At 37.9% G+C, this 16,213-nt stretch overlaps 1 protein-coding gene across 1 annotated transcript; it reads left to right on the top strand.

Annotated features, from left to right (window-relative positions):
• Positions 1–8,326: 8,326 nt before the first annotated feature.
• hoxc12a (homeobox C12a) lies at positions 8,327–12,149 on the top strand. The gene is made up of 2 exons (XM_010875283.5): positions 8,327–9,042; positions 9,992–12,149. Exons 1-2 carry the CDS (start codon positions 8,427–8,429, stop codon positions 10,228–10,230), a joined length of 855 nt encoding a protein of 284 aa, XP_010873585.1. The 5' UTR covers positions 8,327–8,426; the 3' UTR covers positions 10,231–12,149.
• The last annotated feature ends 4,064 nt before the right edge of the window (positions 12,150–16,213 follow it).

Below are 16,213 nucleotides of genomic sequence, written 5' to 3'. Positions count from 1 at the left end.
GTTTTGTCTCCTACCGTAGAAATAACTAAGCATTTCATTACAGAAGAGACTTTGTCCATGTTTCCAGGCTGTTACTCGTGACATGTGATAATGACTTGCCTTTTCACTTTCACTACACTGTTTAGATTGTTCAGGTTGTTTAGAATTCTTTATAGTCATTTCACTTGTTTGGAAGAGATACAAAAAAACGTATTACATACATTTTTTAAAATATAAATATAGCCTACCAAGTGAAGGCAAACCCCCCTGCGGGTTAAATCCCGACACGAGATTTTGGTAAATGCGATTTTAGTTAACAACAGCTAACAAAGAATAACTAAGACAATCATCAAACACTAAGATGACCCCTAAATAGCTCAATGTTCATTTGTTTAAATTTGCATTCACATGTAATCATAATGAAGCTGCTGTATCCACCTCCAATCCACCTTAATCTCTGCAGAGGGGAGATCATATCATATTTCTGCAGTGTTTAGGTTGGCAAAGAGCCATGTTCTCTCAAACCTGTGCTATTGCAAAATCAATGTTAGCTACTTGTGAGAGGAAACAATCAAACACATTATTTGGAGTACTGGCAGTAGAATGTTAGCAAAATACATCCTCAGGCAACATCCTGATTTGAAATGAATTAGCGATTTGTGCCCAATGTTGCTTCATAAGACAACATTTTAATCTACAAAATCGGTCTGAACATCCGTATCATATATCCGGAACAATATATAGGGCTATTCTTTGATATTTACTTTTTATCAGGCCAATTCCTACAGTTTAAGGACACGCACATAGCGAACTAGAGGCCCACTCAACAAACATTTGTCAGTTTACAATCTGTGCAATGTGCATAATTTTAATCATGCATGTTCTGTCTAAAACAAATATAAAACGTTTAGCTTCAGCATTTAACTTTTTTCCATGTGCATCCTCTGGTAGCCTATTGTTCTATACCTTGCCTGGACCTCGCGTTGTTCTGACATGAGGGGCGCTTCTGTACCCTTGACCGTGACTATGCCAGTCACTTTGACCTTGACATCAAATCAGCGCTTGAATACTGAACGTGGGACTGAGCGCGTCGCAGGGAAGGCCGTTCGTTTGTTTGCAGACAAACAAGGTGTTATTTCCCTGTCTAGACAGCTAGACGTAATGACACACCATAAATACATAAAAAAGGGAAATGCACAGATATCCTACTAACCTGACCATGCTGGTGAGGAACTCTGAGCGTTAGAGTACGTTTTTTTAAATGTTATTTCTTATTAATATTAGAAACATAGCTTTCAAAGTGGTTACTCTCTCCTCTCTCTCTCTCTCAGCCTGCACTTATCAAAAACAAACCACCAATGGTTTCATGCACTTTTCAAGAGGAGTGTGTGTTATTGACCACGAAGGACAGGTAGAACGTTAAGGTCTTCGAATACGGATACCACTTATCTGACTGCAGCGAGCAGCTCGAGACATGGTGAGTCCTGGGTTGGAAGCACCGCTCAACTCACGCGCTGCTTCTGTCTGAGAGGAAATGATATATGCTGAGGTCGTTCCACCGTGTAACGATTAAAGGTAATGGTCAGTTTCCTTATTTTATTTGCATAGCACATTTTAGCCAACGGTTATCTTTAACATTTTGTGATAGAAAGTTTAAAGTGAAAAAAGTGGAGAAAAAAAAAACAGTTTCTGCTGCTATAGGCCCTTGTTATTATTACACTTGAAGTAACAACAAACTTTGAACTGCTTTCTAATTGTCCGGTATGTCAAAGCAGAATTTATTTTCATTGTTTAAGACAGGTTTGCATTGTTGTATGTAATTCAGTTGTATCCAGTTGTATTTTATAAGAAGGGCTTTTAAAATGCTACATAAATTGGTTTTCGCTAGGAAATGTTTTGGCTTTAGTTTAGTTTTAGGTCTGATAAAGTATGAGGTGTAACATGTTTTTTGACGGCATCCATTCTTTGATAACGTGAGATGGTGAGGGGTAGTAATTGAAATTAGATGGCTTTATTTGGGGATGTCAATATGATACGCTCATTTTGACACCAGATACATATTTGATCATAAGGTGGTTTATTACGTTTTTCACAGTTTTGTGAAAAGTTTGTCAGTAGTTGCTGTGGTTAAAAATCTAAGTAGATGAATGGTATTTCTGTATGCATTTCCTATTTGTGTTCTTTTGGGTCTATTTTATCCCAAGACAAGAACATCTAAATCCGCTGATAGAAGGATAGAAGGAACCTTTTGGAAACATATTGACAACTTATCAATACCACCAGAGGTAACCAAGACAAACTATATGATTTTTTTTTTACTAAATGTGTGATATATGTAGTTCCACGTAATTGCCGTAATTTCCACGTACTTTTCAATACAGTAAATTGGTCAGTTTCATTTAATACAAAAATCGTCAAGGCCTATATAAAGTCTGATCCATGTTAATAGCTGAGCTCCAAATCTACAAAGAGAGCTGTGTTAGTGGGTATATATATTCATTCAACGAAATTATTCGTAGTATATAGGACATATTGAAAATGTAGCCCATGTTTATCTAGAGACGTAATATTACACCCTTAAAACTTGTAAGAGCACCTGTTGGAGTGAACTTGAACTGATAGACAACCTATCTACTGTACACAAATGGAACACCCAATGTACTTGTCTATAACTGGCTATCATTATAAATCTTGAACAATATTACCTTACCTCTGAGTTTCAATCCAAACAGCTCATAAAGGACTGTCCATAGTTCATCAGCAGGCGTGAACAACAAAACCAGTTATAAAATCTCATTTTCAAAAGTAAACGGAAGTTGATGATAATTGTGTCACCGAAAACCGGATGTTTCCGTTTTTCGGGGTCTCCGCAGAGGATGATTGTGTTCATAGGCTACGTGGTGTAAGTACTGTAATAAATAAACCAGTTACCCTCTGAATGTATGGTGCTGTATTGATGTGTATCCTCAAACACATAGAAAATGATGTGTCTATATGAATACCATAATGTACCCTGTAATATTATATATATGCAACATGTTACACATTATTTTAAATGTTATCGCTTTTGAAGTGCCATATGCCTCCTCAATCCCCTGGTTTCAATAGCCTAGTTGCGATGTTAATGTTGGTAAAACTGTTGGTAATTGTCTCTGAGGATCAGCGGATTGATTCAACAAAATTAAGGTTATTTTACATTTTTATGTAGTGGTTTTTAAAATAAACACATTATTAATTACTTGAATGTTCACAACTAAAATTATACTTTCAAACTATGGCAAATAATCTTACTACGCATGTGGATTCGGCTTTGGAGAAAAAAAGGCCTATCTTTCATTTTATGTTTTTTAATGAATATAATAAATAATAAATTTAGTTTTGCTAAAATATGGCTGTTATGGTATTTTTCTCGTTTTTTTATTTCAGATAACATCATTTACATGTTAAGTGCTGTTTTGATCATTTCTGTTCAATTTATATTTTCCTATTCTGTTGCTTTTAATTGGGACCAATTAAAAGTTGGTGGGATTGATAAAATGTCACTCACTTCTTTCTCACTAATACTTCTACAAAATGCATAGAATTGTTGGATAATTGACGTATTGACAAATCAAGAACAATTTAAAACATTACGTCGTGAATTGTGAATTTGCTTAAACCACCCACAAGTTAGACAAGTAAGTTAATTTATAATGGAAAAAAATCATACACGATTATGTCGACATTATTCACTTTTACGCTTAAATAATTGTATTCTAATAATTTTAAAATTGTAACATTTTAGTTATAGGTCTTCTCTGAATTATGTTTTGTATTCGTTTGTACTGATGTCATTGACTTAGTAAAACAATTCTGAAAAAGATTGAATCTAATTAAAAACACAAGGCATTTTCATTCCACAGTTTGCATTCTTTGTGGAGTGAAATTTGGCCAGGCTTCTTTGGAATATAACAATCTACCACAAATAATAGATACACGTTAATATGCCTACATCTTTTAGCATGTAAATGAATCCTTTGTTTTGTTAACTGTCAAATAGATTGGATTGCTCTGTTGTTGATGCCGGGCCGCAGCCACCATGTTGCCAGAGGACAAAAGGCAGGATTGAGAAGGGGGCTGATAACCTCTGGTGGTGGCAAGGTGAAAATATCAGGAAGTAGAAATAGGATTTATTTTTGGTATTCATTCAGTCAGTCACGTTGAACAAATGATGCCGCTTGTTGCCTCTTGCAATTAATGTTGCTGATTAGCGATTCGCCTTCTCGTTAACATTATGGTAACATCCCATCCGTATTCATTTTATCGTAATAAAAAAACGTTTTATTTTTATTGTTTCCTAATTTGCATTTCTGTTCAAAATGTGAGATGTTATTGTTGGTATGTTAACGTTTTGTTCGTATAGTAGTACGCGTTTGATCGTTTTATTGCGTTGGTGGTCGCTGGGTATCTAATTATGAATAGGTATTCAATTAAATGCGTTTGCTGAGGAAAAGTGGAAATAATAAAAAAATATCTTCTATGAAGTGTTAATCGATATTTAGGGTGAGTAAACTGAAAATAGAACACAAGGAATCATTTCCAGTACTTACTAACCATTTTCACAATAGTAATCCTACTTCTGACTGGTAAATCTCCATTTAAATTGGATGCAACATAGCGTCAACATTAAAGCATCATTATTATTCAGAAGTGTTATGTTATTTTGGCTGATTTTGTATTTTTGTTCTTCGTCAGTGTCTTCTAATTATGTGGCGGATGATTTTGTTGAGTTGTTTAGTAAACATGTTCCATGATTGTGACTTTGTTGTACATTGGGCTATTCGGAAAATGACTCCGTTTGTCGGTTGATTTGAGAAAAACAATCAAATTGATGGATTAATAAGTATTCAAATTATTAATCTATTCCCTTAACTGTTCTCAGATAGTTGTATTTTTGCTTTGTGTAACCACACACACACACACACACACACACACATGCACACACAAACGCACACACTTTTTTGGACCATTGTGTGTAAATACTCCTCGATAACACAGAATAGTTACATATCTTTGATATGACTTAAATAATTCACAAGCAACAATTGGTCTATTTGATAGGTTGCATGTCCATTACTGACGGTCACGTTCAATGCCGTCCTGTATTAACCAGAGGCTGATATTTAAATGATTCCGGTAGCCATATGAATAGAAATAATGATTGATATGAAATCGTAATCATCCGTAGGTAATGACAAGTTTAATAGAAGAACATTTTAGGAAATAAGCCTATTTTAATAGTTTACGTAGTTTTTTAGCAAAATGTAAATTAAAATGTATTTAGTTTACAGAAATGTCCCTATCCTTTATAATACTTATAAATAAAAAGTATTATTTTCATATAGACAGAATTAAAATGCACTTAAAAATCTTGCAGTTCTCTTCGAATTGTTTACAATCAGGGAGGTTCCCTGCTCAAAGGGGACTTTCAAAGGATTCACTGCAAGGCCATAGTCGTGGCAACCTGTCTGCACAAAATCCAAGTCGAGAAGTAAAAAAAAAAAATCCTTTGTTTAATCTATTGCCCTGTCTGGACAGGCCGAGAGATTCCAAGACAACAACTCCAATCCGCTGCCTCCAGACAGTGTACTAGACAGTGACCTTGAACTGACAACCACTATTTCCCAAATGACGTTTTTTTGTGCAAAACGTTTATCAAAACTACTTATTTTATCAAAATATAAGGCGAGAGTTGCATTTTAATGTTTTTTTAACGGTTTCGTCTGTATCCATTTTGAATCCAGAAATCGTTGGGCAGTGTGAATGTGAAAACGGAGAGCTGGTCTGGATCGAAGGCATTGTGGTTGGGGGTGTGTGTGTGTGTGTGGGGTGGGGGGGGGGGGCTGCTGTCTGCTGCAGTATAGCGACGCTGCGGCGTCTTTTCTCTCTGAGGTAAAGTGGAATCATTATATAATGCATTCGCTTACAATATACATATTTTAATTATTGTGGACTTACTGGGACATTTGTTGACATGTTCTAGTTCAGGTTTTGGCATTGGGAACCTTTTCAAAAGGGATTCCTGTTCTATCAAAGAATAAGAGGTTGTGCAGTGAACCGAAACCTACTGGTGCCCAGTAGTGCTCAGACGAACGTGATGATCTGATCACATAGCATGTTTTTGTTGTACTGCATTGCGAGACGTACTAACTACGATGCGGGGGGTGGGAGGGGGGGGGGGTCTGAAATGATTGGAGAGGAAATTCTCAAAGTCCCGGAGACCAGGTTACATCTCTAAGAATTTTAAGCATTCTACTGAGCTTCTCTAATTTGACATATGGCTCGCTGGTCTTAGGTTCTCTGTGATATGTGTCACTGCTAAAGATGGATCGAATAACGTCTTGGTTGCATCAAATAACGTCCGAGCTGCAAATTGTGTTGCTCTTGCTACCAATGTAACCCACTATGTAATACTAATAGTGTTCTCAAATAACACGTACTTGGCAAATTCACTTGTCTATATAGGACGACTCAGAACAGAATGCTACACACTTATCATTTTCATATATAAAAATGTTATGTAGACCTGGTGCAAACTATGGTATTATCTGGCTTAGTTTATTGTATTTACGGATATTATGCTATATAATAACGTATAACATCAACATAATGTTACAATTTATTTTGACTAAGAATGATAAATCTACTTTTTAGAGGATCATCAGTATTACTGTTAGTATTATACAATAGAATGGTTACGAGTCATATTCCTTTACTATAACCTCAACAAACAATTTGTTATAATATCATAATGTGAAACCGTGCGTGATATTAAATTGATATTGTGGTAAGGTATTGCTAAATGAAAACCTTGCTAGTGGTAAACATGTTTTAAAGCCACATTTAATAATGCGTTTGAGTCGCACTGATGTATTCAGAGCGATGTGCATTTATTAATATATTTAAATCATTAGTTAGTATTTATGACAATTTAGTCAGACGTAATTTGATACACCCTCAACCAGTCCATACATTTGGGAATTAATAGCAGTGAGGCTAAACCATATGTGTGCAAATGATACATTTAGTGGAAAGGGATTTAGTGTTAAGGGCATATTAATTAATTTATGATTATAAACTTACAGATCCGTAAATATATTTGTCAGTCTTGCCAGAAAATGGGTGGGCTACGCCTTATGTAACTCGGGAAGAATTAAGACGAGTGTCAGTATAAGTAAACTATTTATTAGATGGATTTATGTCAAAGAATGTACTCTGAGTGTAAGTATTTCCAGATACCACAAATGTAATTGATGAGAAGACGGGTGAACCAGAGCAGAAGAGAAGAAAAATAAGTAATCTGGTCCATACTATTCATGGGCATATTATAATATTATGGTATAATATGTTAAATATTTTAATGGGCTTACACCACATTGGAATGTATGCGCTAACTTTTGGCTGCAAGTTTGAATCCATTTATTTATTTTTGAAGTATGGTACTTTTTTTGCAGATACAAAAGTTTCGTTGCTGCTTTGCACAGGTATATATTATTTTCCCTCTAGAATTGGACGTCGGCTCTTCTTTTATATTTTAAAGAGATGTTCTGATATACGGTAGAGATACCTACAGAGCATCTTAAGAATCATAAAATACCAAATCAACCAATTAATGGAATAAGGTTCAGTACGTCGCTCCCGATTGAATCAGTTAAGTGTGCTCTGCTTCCTTGTAAAGTTCATATAAAAGAATTGTGAGAGGTATTACAGTTCCCATAGTTTGGCTTCGAACGTTTATAGGGGGTATCTGTTAAAGTTGTTCATGTGAGGTGTACGAGAGAATATTATGTGAGATATACGCTCTTAAAGTTACCTTATAGAATATCATCTGATTTTAACAGAGCCAATGGTTTAAACCCGCTGACCCCCATACTGTAAATATGAGTATAGAGCAGCAATGAGCATCAGTCTTTTCTTAAAACAAGCTTGTAAAATAGGGACATCACAGCTTTATATGACATTGAATTCAACCATAATTTGCTCGAAAACAAGATGTCATATGTACCCTCTCCTTGCATGAAAATAAATAGTTTTCTTAAGAAATTGTATTTTAAAACGTTTGCCAACCAATGAAGGTCTTAAATGAGACTAGGGACAGCTCCATATATTTGTACAGCATAAAAGTATGAGAAGGTCGTTGGACTCCACTGGGTTTCAGAGAAGAAATACAAGATTCTACATATTTAATAAAACATTTATTGTATTTTTTAAAGCATATAAACCCCAGTAATACAGAAGTTAATGTTTTGTTTTGTTTGAGATGGACTAAGTGGGTGGTACCCTGGTGTAGCATAAGTTAAATCTCAGATCACGTGGCTTAGGGTGGACCAATCAGGTGTACCCCCAGGTTTAACTACGTTAAATGTCAGATTGCAATAAACTAGAAGCTGTTGGTCGGGCCCGCGGAAATGGGCGAGCATAATCTTCTTAATCCCGGGTTTGTGGGACCTTTGGTAAACATCCACACTGGAGACACTTTTTACTTTCCGAATTTCAGAGCCTCGGGGGGACAACTGGCGGGGCTACCGTCTCTCCCCTACCCGAGAAGGGACAATGTTTGCTCCCTCCCGTGGACCCCATCGGAGCCGTGCAATGGATACTCTCAATCCTACTTTAGCAGCCCGGTGTCTATTAACCCGTCTTTCAACCGGTCGTGTGAAATTAGTCGGCCGGAGGAGGGTAAATGTTATTACAGCAATGGCAGCGGGAGCAGCAGAGATAGTTGTTTAGGTGGTGGCGGGAGCAGCCTAAAACGAGAGGACAGGACGAGGGACACATCCTCATCCATTGCATCTGATCACGGGATGCATACTGGCATGGGCAGTAACAACAGTGGTGCCTTTTCCAAGTATGATTATGGGACTGAGCAACTCACACAAGATCCGCCGTCCTGCCAATCTCTGGAATCCGATTCCAGCTCATCGCTTCTGAACGAGGGCAGCAAGCCTTCCTCCAGCGACCCTCAGACCCTGGTGTCACCGGGACACCACCCGGTCCACTCCACAAACATAGCTGCAGGCGGAGGTGGGTCCCATCCTCTTTCATCCAAACGCTATATGATATGATAAGGGTATTATAAACATAGAATAGAACCGTTTACTATCAGAGGAATTATTCTAGTTCAGAATAGCTAGGGATTTCAGTCTAGTTGTTCGTTATCGTGATGCTCTTGTTTTGATGTTTGCCTGCAGGCGTCTTGACTTGCGAGGTGGACAAACGCCGCTAGGGGTTGCCCTAAAATGTTCCATCATACTTCAAGCCTTTGCGTAGCCTACAGTTTTTGATACAACCATCCCGGAGACTATGACTGCGGACAGTTTTAGTCCACGGTTTTATAGGTACTGCAACTACAAGTGTCCCAGAGTCAGAAGAAAACTATTCTGAATATGCTTATCAATGCAAATGTCTGTTTTTGGTCTATAGGGATCACGTTATAACATGCCTATTAACCACACACTACACTCACACTTGAGCGAAGGGATTTAAAGAGGTGAGGCGCTGTGGATGACTGCATCGAATAGAAAGGGGTTTAGTTTTAATGACTCGTAAACAGAATTAATATCTGTCGCTGTGTATACGGAGTCGTTTAATATGCCTGGAAACTGGAAAATAAGTAGGGTTATTTGCACGGAAAGACTTAATTATCGCGTTAATGTAGCTTTAACTGCATCTGTAAAACTTCATGTGACACATACTAGGCTACTGTAAATTAGTGGTCCCTTTGACTGTATAAACACGACAAGAAGCAAACCGAGGATGCCCGCTGCTGCATCTGAACAAACGTCTCCTTTATCGTTGAAGTAGACCGTAAAGCGAAAATCTGTCTAGTGTGACAGGACGTTGTGTGTATGTGCACAGCCACAGTCAAACAATGAAAACAGAGCAAATCTTAGCCTAGCCCTGGAGATGACCATGAGATCAATTTGTGGCGTAGCTGGTTGTGACTTATTCATCCGTTGTGTGCCCCCTCCAGGTGCCCCGTGGTATCCGATGCACACTCGGACCCGAAAGAAGCGCAAACCCTACTCAAAGCTGCAACTCGCGGAACTGGAGGGCGAGTTCATGCTAAATGAGTTCATCACCAGACAGCGGAGGAGGGAGCTCTCGGACCGCCTCAACCTCAGCGACCAACAGGTTAAAATCTGGTTCCAGAACCGGCGTATGAAGAAGAAGAGACTGATGATGAGGGAGCAAGCTATGTCATTCTTTTGAATACAGCAGAGATACAGAACCATGTGGAGAATCGGTTGAGGAGGCAGTGTTTATTCTGTCGGCAATTACCCACAAATAAATGCATGCACCTATCCCTCTCCACCACATTACAACAAGAGGTACAGAATGTTAAGGAAGATCTTTCGGGTGTATAGGCCAACGAAAACGACCACGTGATACTGTGGCCATGACATATAACCTCTACAGAGTTAAGCAGGATAGTAGCCTCTTGACTGCATTGTTTTTTGTAAAACCTATGAATGTGACATGATATTCTCGCATCCCAAAGAGGCCTTCATTGGCATAAGGATGGAATTACTGCATGCATGGCGGCCAACACGTTAGTAGCTTCCAGGTCCTTGAAAACAAGTAATGTATTTCGTTAAATTACTTAAAATTAACAATAAGCATTATCATGAAAATAGTAAGTGATGACTCATTTAAGAACTATTAACTGAAATTAAATCAGAAATAATAAATAAATTGAGCTCAAGTGAGAGATGAAATAGTTTTAAGGCCGATTTTTGTATGTAACGGTATCCCCTTCACGCACATTTATTGTCACTGGCAATTTAGATTGGTTTACATGAACGATGTTTCCGGTAGTGTAATTTCTCCCCAAAGATCCCTTGTGGGAAGCGGAACACAATGCCCTTATCTGTACTCTGTAGTCCCGCCACGTGTTCGGGCACGTTCACGGTCACGGGCACAGTGTCTGACTCCAAGCCGCAGATCAGAGGATCTTAGGGATAACTTAACCTCAATATCAATGCCAACGTTTTTATGGATGTAATCCATTGAAATATTATTCGCCGTTAATACATTCATGTACGGACAACTTCATCAAAAATGTTTTCATATTTTTATCACCTCTCCTCATTTCCCCTCTCTGAGCCAACGCCTCTAAATAACTTTGAAGCTAGATCGGAACAGTGGTGGTTGCTATTAAAACACAGTTTTGTGATGGCTGCTGTCTAACAAAGGTGTCATAGTTTTCATATATTTGTGCTGACAATTATTATTCAGTGATTATTCCACAGCAAATGTATTGTTCTTATTGCAATAAGAAGCGGAGATACATGTGTTCTTCATAAATTATCATCCCATGGATAGATTACCAGGTTACGGCTGGAAAAGTATGTATTAGAAATCATTTCAACATACGAGATACAAAATCAAACCCCGGTGTGCACCGAAAACATCTGGGCAGCACACTGTAATATATTGAATGTATATTGACTGAACCCTGTCAATGAAAGATACTTGCAGCATGTTTGTGATTATGTGAAGTATAAAAAAGGTTCATATAGATAATGATTTCTCTGTCCTTTTTGATTTTAAAGAATCAACGACTGGTTTAAAGAAATGTTACATTTTAAGACAAGTAAATATGAACTTAAAATGTATTTTTAAAGTATGTATGCATTGAATAATTATTGTTGGTATTATATCATTGGTCGGAGGTGCTGACTATAATTTGTAGGCTACTGTTTGCTATTCACTATGTTCCTCTATATGATGTCTCTCCTTACCTTATAACGTGTATCAAATTGTAAAAGTATGGACATTTTATGATATTCTGTTATTTACATCCTATCTTCAATGTAGTAATGTTTTATGTTAATGGTCCGTTATTTCGTCCTGTATAGTACAAACTCGCATTCCATTTTTTTTGCGGTTGTAAGGGGCTGTATGAAATGACGATTTCACATTGCCATTATGGCTACGTGAAATGTTATATGTTACTATTAACATGATGTTTCAGGATATCCTGCCCATGTGATATAGTGTCTTATGTTACTGTTCCTTTATTTCGTCGATGTACAATATTGAATTATCCTTATTGCGCTTGTAAGGGGTTGCTTAAACGTTGTCTTGTATAAAAGTAATAATGACTTGAATGTATCTATGTATGAGTACGCGGTTTCTAATAAACAGAATCTTAAAAAACGATGTGGTTTAACCAACCTCATTATGCTGTGATTTCGAATATATTACATCGTTCAAAAGTCTATCTAGGGTAATGCTTGAATACACGAAAGGTATTTCATATTGGCTTAGGCCATTATTCGGTTTCCCTGTTTCTTATAAAACAAAAATTTTGACGATACATGCTAATGAAAGAGTGGCAATTTTACAAAATAAGCCTAGAGTGTTTTTGTATTGCTTACTCTAGGCATTCATCTATTATCAACAAACATTAAAGTTCTGAGGCCTGGTAGTCAGTGCCGCTGGAATGCAATACAAACGTGTTGTGAACACACAACAGCCCTTGAAAGAAGTGACAGGACTACATTCGAAATATTTTTGATTAACCTCGTACTTGGCGCTTTATTCTGATGATATTTGACCTATATTTTCACTTATGAACTATTACAGAGGTTTGTAAAAAGCATTGTTTAGGTAAGTATTTACAGAATTCCTAAATATAGTTCCCTTAAACTGATTTTTACAACATGATGGACAAAATACATTAAATTTGTATGTTGTAAGATATCAGCTAATGCACGCAAATATAGAAGTGCCGGATTGTTTTTCTTCTGAGTAGAGATCAGTTGTTTGCATTTCAGTGAACTGTGGAAGGCAGACTCATGACACCAGCCAAGTGGTCTGAATTAGTTCCTGTATGATGGAAACATACATCAGACGGTGCTACCATTGTGCTGTTTGCCTTTATCCTAGTAGCTGATATAGCCTACTGTGTTGCAAGTAGATCTTACCCCACATGAATGCACATGAATCAAGTGAGAATTTGGAAGGCTGCACAATTTTAACCCGTCCTCACATAAAGATATGTAGCTTCTTTTGTTGTTTCGGCAATACACTTCCTTTGAATTTTAACGTAACCACGCTCTATTACTGTACCGGTGTACAAAGTTTCTTCAGTCCAATACAGTGGTGCATTGTGGCACTAGAGATGAAATTGCACCATAAGGCTTTTAGCATACGCTAGTCCTAGCATCGGTCTTGCTTGAACAAATTAGAGAGATAAACGCCAGTATTGGGTAATAGCCTACTATAAACCACAAGCGAAAATGTGTTTTTGTGATATATTCGTTCAATAGTATTTAATCAGGAATAATTTATGTTTAGCTTTATTCAGCCCAAAACATGATGGTGGCGGCATGCTGTAAAATATGATCATTTTACGCACGGTGTAAATGGTGAGTTTATCGTACTACGGAAATGTATAGTTTTACAGGACTAATATTAGCCCAGTACTGCATAGTTTTTTTTTAAAAGTAATTACCCTGTTATTAATTTGTATGTTATGCTGTATGACTACGAATTACAAAAAGTGAGTGAATGAAGTGCATGTTACATTACATATCCATTTCTGTTACAGATATTGGTTATTTACATCTTAGGCAATAAATTAATAGGCAATCAATCACATCAGAATCTCAGCATTTCCCGGTGTTATTTTATTACTTTTAACTTCCAAAATACTTATTCGACGTTGGATTCGACGATACAGGGACAGTAAAATCATACACATACTGTCATTATTATAAGGAGCCAAGCATGCGATGAATAATAGGTACATTTGAGTTCTCAACATAATTGTGGTTATAACGCAAGAAAGGACCTTAATCTCTCAAACCACGTTTGTCGTTCTTCCTGCACGAGCATTATGCAGATGTGGTGTAATGCTGGCCGCGTGCGCGTCGATCTTAACAATGGCCTTGTTTAATGCTCTGGGGCTGTTTTGACTTTGAGACTGGCCAAAACTGTTTATGATGGCTCGTCTCCCTTCTCGTCCAAACTCAAAGGTCAGGGATCTGTACGGTGCGTGGCCTTCACAGAGAACTTCACAGTGTCACAGATAGCCATGTGTGGTCTAGTAGGCCCCAGGCATGGCCACCTCTCTTTCTCACACACGGTTTATGGCGTCGAGCTTGAGAGTTGGAAAGGAGTGTGCAATGTAATTCAAATGCTCCAAAGTGCTGTGTTTGTGCGTGTGCGTGCATGTGCATGTGTGTCTGTTTGTGTGTGTGTGTGTGTGTGTGTGTGTACAAAACAATATAAAATAGCCTATGAATAATTTCATTGATGATCATTTTTGTTATAATTGCAGAACCAATTTTTGTTTTGTAAACTAACGTCTTGCACAGAAAGACAGTTGGCATGGACAACACCAAAGTCAACACACATTGTAGCACGGCCTTTGGCCAAAAATAGAGAACAAGAGACCTTGTAGCCATCCATCGTTTGGCTTGGTGTACCATTCTATTTGATATTTGGCCCATTTTCCAGCAGCAATCTGCCCACATTCCTTAATGTTTGGACGGTAACCTCCACCAACCGCGGTTTTCAGATCACATAGTCTTCCGGTGTGATTCAGATCTGGTCTCCTGGCAGGCCACTTCTTAACAGTAGGTTCGTTGTCTTGCTGGAAGAACAACTTCCTCCAAAGCAGACCTCATTTTTGGACACTGACTGGCTTAAAATTGGACTCCAAAAACCAGACTAGCCAATTTCTTACTGCGTTGCACGTTCAAGGCCCCCAGTACCAGGGAACACTACCAACCCCACAGCATAAACACGTCTTCCCCTTCTTTGATTGTAGGTACGTTGTTCCTTTCAATTGCTTTGGTATATCTGGTGCTAGGGCCCTTGATGAAGTGCAAAGGTAGCAATGTGTTTGACCGCAACTGTACAAATAATATTGATCCATAAAAATAGTGGCATTAATAATCGATATAATTGTAACAAAAATGACAATTAATAGGACATGTAGAACATCTAATTTATTCAGACACAAGTGCTTATCAGGATTTACAGGAATCGTTCCCTAGTTTTTTATTTATTTATTTATTTTACAATCAGTTAACTTTAATTGAGTATTTGCAGCTAACATGTTGTATTTTCGTATCTTTAAAAAAAAAAACGTATTTGACATTTCATCTATTAAGGGTTCACCACGGTTTACCTTGTCCAATCAAAATCATGGATTAGAACGGCCTTACGTTTTGAATTTATCCAAAAAAGAGAGAGCGTTAACAATCTTTTTAGAGGCCTACAAAAGCTTTGGAGGAGTCCACAGCTCCTTCCTCGCCCTCTATTGATAAGTGGTGGGCAGGAGGAGTGCACAAACTGAAGGTCAAGTTAATGTGCACCTTATATGGATCCCTGCGCTGGGAGGCTGACTGACTAGGTGCAACAGAAACCCGCGAATTGTCTCAGACCGAGAGGACCATGTAAACAAACGTCTCACTGGTTTCATGCCTTGTCTTTTGTTTTTAATTGCCATAGGTCAAATTAATTGAATTTGTACTCCGTCAATGATTTGCTTGGAACGTTGTATCTGGTTCCATAGCCTATAGTTATGCTAGAGATATTGATGCGGTGCCTGTGTTAAACTCCTAAATACATGCGGTGCCTTTTAATTGAGACGTCTTATAATAGACGTCTATACGATATGGCCCTGTACCATTTTTTAATAAGCATGCTTTTAGTAGCATCCACATGTTTCTTGGATATGCCTTGACGTGTGTGTCTATGTACTTCAGTGCTGCGGTCTTTTTACATGTCGCCTGTGTGTGTGTTGTGCGTTGGTCTGCGTTCAGTGCTTAATCGCCTCTTGTTTCGGTTGAAGAGAGGTTGGGAAGCCCATGGACGATTAAGATTGCCCATGCAGGGAGAGGGAGATATTGTCAGCGGGGATATCCGGGCCTTATTGCATCTAGTGACTAAAGGCAGCTTGGTCGCCTGGTATGTCGTCAGGTGATTGAGACTTCTCTCACACTTGTTGACCGACATGACTTCCTGGTTGGAAGAGTAGTGTGGTTCAAAGCAGAATGGCTACAGATGCTTTAGGAGGAATGCGTGCCTTGACCTTCAGCTTTCCTTAATCCGTTGGAAGCTGTTATGATCATCCTATTGGATATGAGAAACTGGGAATATTTAAAAAAAAATAATAATATGGATTTATTCACAACATTTACTGACAGAACGGATGGTTCCTTTATTTCTTTAATAA

This window comes from Esox lucius, chromosome 12 (genome assembly GCF_011004845.1).
Source record: "Esox lucius isolate fEsoLuc1 chromosome 12, fEsoLuc1.pri, whole genome shotgun sequence".
In the NCBI taxonomy this organism is placed as follows: domain Eukaryota; kingdom Metazoa; phylum Chordata; class Actinopteri; order Esociformes; family Esocidae; genus Esox; species Esox lucius.
Note: the sequence above shows the minus strand (reverse complement) of the source record. Positions and strands in the feature narration are given on the sequence as shown.